Source organism: Myodes glareolus, chromosome 22 (genome assembly GCF_982192425.1).
Source record: "Myodes glareolus chromosome 22, mMyoGla1.1, whole genome shotgun sequence".
NCBI classification, from domain to species: Eukaryota; Metazoa; Chordata; class Mammalia; order Rodentia; family Cricetidae; genus Myodes; species Myodes glareolus.
The window spans coordinates 13,439,028-13,448,980 of NC_142047.1; the positions used below are offsets into that span (position 1 = coordinate 13,439,028).

Consider the following 9,953-nt stretch of genomic DNA (forward strand, 5'->3'; position numbering starts at 1 on the left):
GCCCCCACCCCGCCCCCTGGCTCAGAGTGCCATGGTCGAGAATTTCAGTGCCTGTCCAGGCCCAGATTCTGTACAGGAGAAGGCACAGCCATTATGTCTCCAGGTCTTAGGTGGACACCATATGTTATATCACAGAGGCAGAGGGCGGTTGCAGAGAGGCGATCAGTTTTGGGTTTTGGACAGATGTTGAGCTCCAAACTGAGCCCTATACCCTTTACCCCCACGCTTCCAGTTTGAGAAAGAAAGGGTGACCGAGGGTAAGAGAAATGGGTACCCAGGCCCTCTCTGCTAATCCTGCAGCTGCCTACACTCTGAGGGCCCTGCTGAGCTCTTTCCCACAGCACCCAGCACAGTCCCAAGGACGGGACACACCCTTGTTTATCGGGCTCACTGTCTGCCTTCCCACCGGGGCTGGCACCTTTGCTGGTTCTACACCATGCCGAGCCCCCAGGGCTCAGAACAGGGCCTGGCACCCAGGAGGTGCCTGGCAAATATTTGTCAAGGAATGCAAAGGCCCCCCCGGCTGCACCCCTAACATGCAGGCTCCGGTTGGGTGCCCAGAAAGGTATGGGAGAAGGCAGTGGGCCTGCTATGCTGAGGGGGCCTGACCGTGGGGCACAAGCTTGGAAGACCACCTTTCTTATGAGCACTAAGCAGAAGACCTTAAAGGTCAGAATAAGGAGGGTGCAGCCAGGACTGAGGCTGAGCACTCTTCAAATCTCGTCGTGACTGAGGAATCAGGGAAAGACCAAGGAAATGGCTATAGAGCTGTCTCATCCCCAGGACTCCCAGAAACCAGCAGAGACCACATGACCTCCTGCCATCGACCCTAGCACTACACATGCATCTCTGGATCCCGTTTTGTCGTCTGTAAAATCAAGTGCCCATGTCCGCATCCCCGCTCAATTTTAGAGCATTTTCTGCAAGCTACAGCTCTGCTTTCTCTTCTCTTTTACATTCTTTTTTATTTTTGTTTTTTTATTATTATTATTATTATTATTATTATGGTTTTTCGAGACAAGATCTCATTATGTAACCTTGACTAGCCTGGACCTTCCCATGTACACTATGCTGAGATGATTGGGTTGAGACCTTTCTGACTCTGCCTCTGAAGTGCTGGGATTTAAAGGCAAGCCACCATGCTCAGTTAAAAACAAAACAAACAAAAAAACAAAGGAAACGTTATTTTTGAGACAGGGCTGAGCTATTTAAATCAAGTTGGTCTAGAACTCTTGATCCTTCTGCTTCAGCCTCCCAAGTACTAGGATTAAAGGGGTTCACTCCCATAGGCTGGAGAGTTGGCTTAATAACTGCTCTGGCGGAAGATCAAGGTTCGGTTCCCAGCACCCACACAGAGACTTGCAACCATCCCTAGTTCCAGTGCTAGGGGATGCAACACCTTTTGGCCTGTTACCTCTTAGGTATCAGGTGCAGTTGTGGTGCACAAGCACATATGCAGGCAAAACACTCCTACACATAAAATAAAGAAATATTTTTACAAGGCTGGCCACAACCCTGCTTTCTAAATAAAAGCCAGAAAGGCTGAGTGATCTGTCTGAGGTCACACAGCTAGTGAGAGCCTAGCTTAACAGAGTCGGGATTCCAACCTAGAAAGCTAGCTCTACAGCTCTCTGCTAATAGACAGCCCTGCCTCACACAGAAGAATACGAAGAGTGAGCTCAGGGGTGCCTAGCAAGGGGCCCAACACAGAGAGCCCTGTGTACACACTAACTGTCAGTACGATTTTTAGGACAGATACTCAATTTGCTGTCCCTCTACAGACAACTCCCTCTCCCTGCTATTCGGCCACCTATGACTTTCTTCTCTGTTCTCAGGGTCAGAATTGAAGAACCAAAAGGTAAAGGGTTGGCGTGAGGGCACAGCTCAGCATAGCTCAGCATGGCTCAGCAGTAGTATTCGTGAGCCCTGGGTTCTAGTCCAGCACTGCAAAGGAATGAAGGCCAACGGTTAGAGCCCTGCAAAGACGAGGTCTCAGAATTTAGCTTTGTCCCATTTCCTGTTCTCTACTGCTGGGCAGTGAAGGGAGGGACCTCAGTTGCTGGGTCCAGAAATCCATGTCCTGGGCACAGATGGACATGTCCCACAAGCTAGGCCAGAGAGAGAGCTAGGGCTCCAGGACAGGTCAGGGTTGCCCAAGTGGCTCAGTCAGCCAGTGACATGGCTCCCGTAAGGGTGCTCTTATTTCTAACCTGGCCCGGCTGTGGCCGAGTGCAGACTAATCTATGGATCTCACTCTGCCTGGGTTCACATGTGTGTGGTAGCACATGGGACAATGTCCAGGTCTGTGTGTGACCCTGCGCCAGCCAGCCTTTTGTCTTACATGTACAGACGTACTATAGATGCGTATTAGCCACACGCGTGCATTTGTTACCGAATGTATTTGTGAGGCGGTGTTTCAGACCTTAGCACCGCTGGTATCTGGGGCTGGATGCTTCTTTGTAGTGGGGTGACCTGTACAATTTCCCTGGCCTCCACCCACTTATTGCCTGTGACACCCCTTCACGTGTGCCAACCAAATACGTTTCCAGACATCCCCTGTTGGATAAAATCACTCTGGAAACACTGGGTTGAGGGATATGTGCCCATGTTTCCACGAGTATGTTATTGCAAGTGTGTGCTCAGGCCTGTTCCTGTGTTTGGTGCAGGGGCAGGGGGCGTTCTCATGTGTGCAGTGTCACTGTGTGCATGTGTTTGTGGGTTCCATGTGCTCCTGTGTGTTGGGTGGTGGTGGTCTGGACTGTGCTTCATGGCATGTGGTTGTGTGACTGTGAGTCCCCGTGCATCTCCACCCACACGTGGCTCTCTGCCTGCCATGCGCATTGATATGCTGGGGTGCGGCTGGGTATCTGTAGGTGTCTGAGGGGGGAGTCTCTTTGTATGTACACGTCTGTGTGTGTGCGTGTGCACACATGTTTGTGCCTGATAGAGGGAGGTTTGGACTGCCAATGTGATTCTCTTCGGCCGCCTGTGCCAGCGAGTGTATGACTTTGGATGAGAGGGACCCAGAACAAACTCCCCCGCCAGATGACTGCATCAAAGCTGATATTTCCCTGGACCCACCTGGATGATTTGTGCCTCTCTCCCCTGCACTCCAAACTGAAAGTCACCTCTCGAGACATGACGTGGACTGCACCTCAGAATGGTTCCTTCCTCCAGCTTGGCTTACAGATTCAGGTGGGGACAGACAGACCCCGCTCTGGTCAACCTATGCTAGGAATGCTGGCATCTGCTCCAACAGACAGAGCTGGGTCCCAGCAATGGAGATGGGCACTGACCCCTGCCCACTACTGGCCACTACCCCAAGCTCCCCTCAGGGTGGGGTTTAGTGGGTAGAAAGCTCCCCAATGCAACCCAGCTTCTGATTGGCTGCGCAGAGCCGCAGTGCCCGATACCCACCTCCCCTCTCTAGCTGGCGCAGCCACATCGGTAGTGGTGGCAAACGCAACTCTGAGTTCTGGGCACAGCTGCGCCTCACAGAGGCCTGCCAGCCCCACCAGAAGCCAGACACCCCAGCTCTGTGCCCCCGACCCCTCCCTGCCCGCCTGCTCAGCCTGGCAGCATAGTCACCCTGCCCACTGTCCCCTAAGGCTGCCAGGCCCAAATCCCCCTCATCCCTTCACCCTCTGGGCCTGGGCCCCCCTTGGCCAAGCCTACTCTGGGGCCCAGGCCCCTGCTAGAGGCTGCTCCCACCCTCAGAGGGGCTCCTGAGGAGGGGGAGGTGTTGAGGAAGGGGTGGGGGGTGGGGAGCTAGCCCTTCTTCCTTTAGTGAGTGAGCCCAGAGCTGGAGCCAAAAATCGAGGAGGAGAGATATTCAGAGAGAGCCAAGACGCGTTTGGCAGGAGAGAGAGGGAGAGAGGGAGCGGGAGGGGGAGGAGAGGAGGAGGGAGAGAGGATAGAGCTAGAGAAAGGGGGAAGGAAAGGGGACCTCAGTTTCCAAATCCGAACCCTCAGAGCCTCCCAGGGATATCAAGGAGCTCTGGGCTATGGACCCCAGGGCAAGCCTAGCAATGCGGGTGCCGAGGACTATAGGAACAGTGGGCTCAGGACCCCAGAGACAGTCATACACCCAGCTGGCCAGGCCAGGGCAGCCACAGGCAGAAGCCAAAATCAATGTGCACTGAGCAGGCAGAGGGAGGTCTATGGGCTGCCCCGGCACACCGCACCTTGCCCACACAATGAGCTCCTGTCCACAACAGGCAGAGGCTCAGCAGGGCCACCATGGTCACACAACCTCATGGGAAGGACAAGAGGCCAGCCTGCTACCAGCTGCTCAGTGGAGGGGGGGAAAGAACACATCATGGACATCATGCATGATGTCTAGAAGCCAAGGAATGCCTGAGAGAAAGGCCATGTGGTGAGACACCACAGTCACAGGGACAAGCCCAAGATGCACAATGACATGGGGGGGTTGCCGGCACACAGAGACACATCCTGGCATGTACATGCTAACATGCCTGTGACCTATGAATACACATTTATTTATGCAACCGCTATCCTTCCAGGAAGACACAGGCCAATCCATTGTTGTAGGTGGAATCTACATGTCCCTGTGAGAAAATCACTCCGCTCTGAAGTACAGGCAAAAGAACGGTGAAAGTAACAGGTCCAGTCTATCAAAGAGCTGGGCAAGGCCACAGCAGCACGGCCATGCATGGCAGTGCACACCCCAACTACACCGTCACTAAATACACAAAAGAAGGTGCAACAGTCCTTAGAGTGAAATGCAGGTAGCACCCACCAATAGACCCTCAAAGACAAATGGAAAGGAACACACACGTGCTCATATAGGGGTCCATGAGGACATGGTGGCTGCAAAACCACCCAGTCTGCTGATCGAGATACAGGAATCTTGAGAACCCTGTCTATCAGTCCCTTCAACCTCCAACTCCACATCCAGGACTTGGGAAACAGGACAGGAGCAACACCCCTCCTGTTGGACGCAGGAGGGTGGTGGAGACACCCAGCTTGTTGAACCCAGGAGGACGGTGGAGACACCCATCTTACCAGGGACAGAAGTGTATCTCCAATACCAAGCAGGAGAAAGTAGGTGGGGGTCTCCTCCACCTGCCTTAATGCAGCTGGAGGGAGAATGCTCTAACACCCCAAATTCCAGCCCTACCCCTGGAGGACAGAGAATCAAGCAGCCGAAAACACGGGCAGGTCTGCAGCCCAACCAGGCTCACCCCAGGATTCTTCCCACATGGCATCCCCCCAGAAAGCCTGCTTTCAGTCAAGTGTTCACACGGGGTCCTGCTCTATGGAGCGTCCCCATCACAATCAATGCCCATGCAGACTGAAAAGCGGCTCCAGAGCAGAGCGGGCATCAGGATGTCACTATCAGGATGTCACTATCAGGATGAACCAAGGCTCTATGCTTTGTCCCACTCCTATACAGACCAATGTGTGCCCGCATACATCTGGCACCCATTGGACAGAGAAGGTCATCTCATCTCACGTCAGTCACCTCATCCTACTGTGAAGTCTGCCATTCTGCCCAGCCTACAGGACCCCCCAATAATAGGAAAAAAGCCGAGCCCTATCCTTCCAAATTCTTGCTTCTTCCTCCAGGCTGTACACTGGGATTGCCATGTGGCAAGGGGCTCTACCCTGTGTTCTTGCCTTCATGATCATCCTTTTCAACACTGGGAAGGCTCAGATGATGACAACCAAAATGGCAACAGGGGCATTTCTCAAGCACAAGTCATTGCCCAGCATGGCAGTGAGTTACATCACAGGACCAAAAGATACACATGTACTTCACAGACCAGGAAAGGCCGGTGCTTTAAATTCCAGGACTGGGAGACGCAGAAAGGGAGCTCACACGGACTGCTGACTAGTCCTTGACCTCTGCCCTCACGGCCTCCATCTGGCAGCCGTGGAAACTACATGAGACATTCATGTCTAGGTCAAGAACCCAGGTCCCTTCTGGAGATGTATTAACCCAGCAAAGCCGTGGCTCTGAGCTCAACCAGATCCAACACTGGAACATCTCCTAGGACCCCACTATAGTCCCCAAAGTAGCCCGAGTTGGCTTGTTTCATTCTTCTATTAGGGGCAGAAGGTGTGCGCAAAGCCAAAGCCAGAGAGAAAAGCCAGCAAGGACTTCCAGGCATGGCGGTTCACAACTGCCGTCTGGACTCTTGAGAGGTAGAGGCAAGAGGATCAGGAGTTTAAGGTTATGATCTATACAGAACTACGTCAAGGGCAGCCTGGGCTAAGTGACATCCTGTCTCAAGCAAACAAAAAAGCAAGACTACCAAGATAGGACACGGTGGTTCAGCCCTGTTGTCCCAGCACTCAGCTGAGGCAAGATGACCACTGCAAGTTCAAGGCCAGCCTGGGCTACATGGCAAGGCATCCACCTTAAGAAACAAATGAAAAGACAAAACGTGAGCACGAGCCATAATTTATAGGGACAGAAGAGAGACCATGGTGACCCAGGAAAAGCCACAGAGGTGGGAAAGAGACATAAGGCAGCTCCAGCTCACCTTCAAGCGTGTACACATCTGTGCATGATCAAAGGTTCTGTAGGGACTGACACAGACACCTGTCGGAGGGTGACCCTATCTGTGCACATCCATGTGTGTCTTGTGTGTGTTCACAATTATCCACATATTAGCATATGCGTTCTTGTGGCCAGGAGTGGGAAGACATGGGTGTGTACCTATACAGATATTAGGGAGGTTCTGCTCACAACTTGAAAACCGGGACTCCACACAAAGACGTATGTCCATTGCTCGTCTGTCCTGGGCTTTGTGTGCACATTTACACCTGCTGTGGTCGAGTGTGTACTGAGGAATCCATGACTCTGGGAGCTACCACTGTTCCTGTGACATGTCCACCCACAGCCTGTCTTGGGGGTGATGTGTGTATTGTTGGTGGTTGTGAATACAGGCACATAGTCTGGCCTTGATGGCGGTATGACAGGGAGGTTTTCATGTCTGAGCTTACACAGATACACACAGCCCATCTCCAGGAGCACATGTGTGCTGAGGCGTATGTTAAGAGTTGTGTGTGTGGATGTCAACGTGAACACGATGATGTTTATGACCTCCCAGTGGTGGTGAGGGCACATGTACGTGTCTCTGCTTGTTGAGGGGCCCACTGAGTCCACCTCGGTCCTAATGTTCATCTGAGCCCCCAGCCAGCTGCTAGAAATCCCTCCAGCAGCTCCAGCAACCAATGGATCACTGTTTCTCTTTTCTAGAAGGAGATTCCCCCCACTACCCTTCCACTTGCCGCCCCACAGGGCCCTGCTGCTCCAAGCTTGGTTCGGCTCAATTATTTATTGACTTTAAAATTGAAGCCAATCCTGGTTTGAAAAAAAAAAAAAAAGGAAAGGGAGAGGGGGCTGAGAGGTGGGGGAAGAGAGGCTGGGAGTGAAACGGGGGAAGCAGAGGTGGAGGCAGAGCCAGACCAGAGCCAGGGACAGAGGGACAGACAGCTAGGTGGACAGAAGGACAGAGATGGCAAGGAACAGACAAAGAGCGGAGATAGAGAAACATACAAAAAGAAAAAGAAAAAAAAGGCAGCCAGCGAAAGAGGCTGGTTGGAAAAGCAAAGACGGGAGGCAAACTATGGCAGTAGAAAGGTTTGTGAGAAGAGATGTGGCTGAAAGGCAGGGACGGCCAGACCCTGCTGACCGAAGGCTGCCAAAGACCCTAAGCAAAGGGGTTTCCCTGCCCACCACGCAGGGCTGGCAGACTGGTGAGACTGTGCCCACTCCCCTCCCAGGCAGCCTGGCGCGTGCAAGATGTAACTCGCACAGATTGGAGCCCATATTCCCTTCTGGAGTGCCACAGAGCCAAGCCGAGGCCATCACCCCAATCCTGGGGGCCATCCCAGTCCCTTCATAGCCTTGTCACCAGGGTATCAGCTAGCATTTTCTCTCCAGGGGTGGGTTCTTCACTTGACCCGTGGGGTGAGGAGGGGGCAAGCCCAGATGCCTGACAAGCCTGTCTTGGAGGCTGGCTAGTAGCCTGGTGGAAAAGGTGGTGGCTGGAGTATGGGGTCTTTGTCCTACGAGGCCTCAAACACCAGCCACAAAGACCAGCAAATTGTCACTCTGAAGGCAGCCCCAGCTCAGGTCTAGATAGCTGACAAGGTCCTCGTAGCTGACAACTTGGAGGTACAGACCCACACCGTTGTGGTGGTCAGACTGCCTGTTGACACCTGCATGCGTGTCCACTGTGTGGGGCAGGCGTGTATGGGCCCCTTCGCTGACACACACCTGCATGTGGTACGTACTGGAAAACAGACCATCTCCCCTGGTCATCTGTGTTTGTGCCACACAGCCTGGCCACCATCGGCCCACAGTGGCCACACATAGATCCTAGACTCACAAACACACACCGGTACCTGGGAATAAAGACTGCTGTGTCGTCGGAACTGCAATAGACCTGCATATATCTTTTTGCCCTTCCAAACATGCCGGCATGCCCCTCACATACCTGGCCATATATACGCATCACGGGCATGAGTTCGCACTCTAAGGTGGGGAACATTTAACACTTGTCTGACAGGGCTCTGGCTTAGCAGAGGTTGCCATTAGAGACTCAGGGCTAGCCTAGAGAGCTCCCAAAGACAGGCCTGACCGGCAGGCAAGGCTAAGCAACCTCCACAAATCCCCTCTGCAGTCTGTCACCTGCCCTGGCCTGGTCCTGCAGGTAGCACTGTGAGGGTCCCTCTAGGTCTGGGCTGGGCTAGCTTGTGCCCCTTCAGTGGAGTCACGGCTGGGAAGAGTGGGGTGGCAGACCAGGCATGTTCCAGGCCTCAGCCTCCGCTACACGCTGCGCAGGGAACTTCGCTGGAGGCGGGACGCGGTCTCGCGCTCGCGCTCCCGCCGCACGCCAAGGTCGGCGCTGCTGTGCCAGGGGCTGACCCGACGGCTGATCCCAACGGGGTCGGCCTGCGGTGTCCACCGCTGCTCCCGCCTTTCCCGCCTGCGGGTGGCGGGCCGGGATTCCCTGGGGCACTTCCAGGTCCACACCGTGGCGGTCCAGGTCTCCGAGACCGGAAAGTTTGCACGGAGGAAAGTTTGGGGCTGGGGAGCCGCGTCTGCAAACGTCCAGGATCCGCAGAGAGGCGCGGCCCGGGCTGGCAGCACGCCCGTCCCTCCCTCCCCTCCCCTGCCCCTCCGAAATTTGGGAGCCCCGCCATTTTCTCAGCCCCGCTCCCATGCGAGGCCTGAACAAAGACTTTGGGGAGACGCCCGGGCCGCTCGGGGCACCCCAGCCGCGCGCAGAGCTGTCGCCCTCACGCCCGCCACTGCCACCCCGGGGGCCGCCGCGCCGCGCCGCGCTCAGGGAACGCCGCCCGCCCGCCCGCGCTCCCCGGCGCCCCGGGGCCACTCTGCCTCCTGCCGCCGTGTCACCCTGCCTGCCCGCGCCTGCCACCACGCCGCACCGCCGCGCAGCAGCAGGGGTCCGCTGTCCGCCGCGCCCCGCCGCGCGCACTCGCCCCCCTCGCCCACTCTCCACGCACTCCCGCCGCGCGCCCCGGGGCAGCGCCCCGCGCCCCGCCCGCAGCCCGCGCGCCTGCGGAGACCCCGGCCCGGCCCTCCCGGGGCGCGGGGGCGGCGGCCGGTACCTGGGTGAGGCAGTACGGGGAGTACATCGCTGGGCGCCCGGGCGCGAGCGCGGAGGCCGGCCGCGGCGAGGGCAGGCCCGGCAGGCGGCGTCGCGCTGGCTGGCACTCGGGCTCCGGCTCCGCTGCTCCGGCCTCCGCCGCGCGGCGCCCGCCCGGCCCGCGGCCCCGCTCGGCCCACCGCCGCTCCGCGCTCACAGGCTCGGCCCCGCGGGCTCCGGGCCGCCGCCGCGCTCGCCGCTGCCTCTCGCGTCCGCCGCCGCCGCCGCCGCCGCGCGTCTACTCCATGCCGCCGCCGCTCGGCCGGTCGCCCTCGCCCGCCACCGCCGCCGCCGCCGCCGCGCTGT

The 9,953-nt window shown here is 56.4% G+C and overlaps 1 protein-coding gene across 5 annotated transcripts in view; it reads right to left on the reverse strand.

Moving 5' to 3' along the window:
• Positions 1 to 9,953, reverse strand: part of Nfix (nuclear factor I X) — a 94,339-nt gene extending 84,386 nt beyond the window's left edge. For 2 of the 5 annotated variants that reach the window (XM_087900333.1, XM_087900330.1), the window contains exon 1: positions 9,610 to 9,950. In XM_087900333.1, the coding sequence (XP_087756459.1) occupies positions 9,610 to 9,636 (27 nt within the window). In that variant the 5' untranslated portion in view covers positions 9,637 to 9,950. Of the gene's footprint in view, positions 1 to 9,609 lie in introns of all 5 variants that reach the window. The other 3 variants (XM_087900329.1, XM_087900326.1, XM_087900332.1) reach the window with 3 other exon arrangements.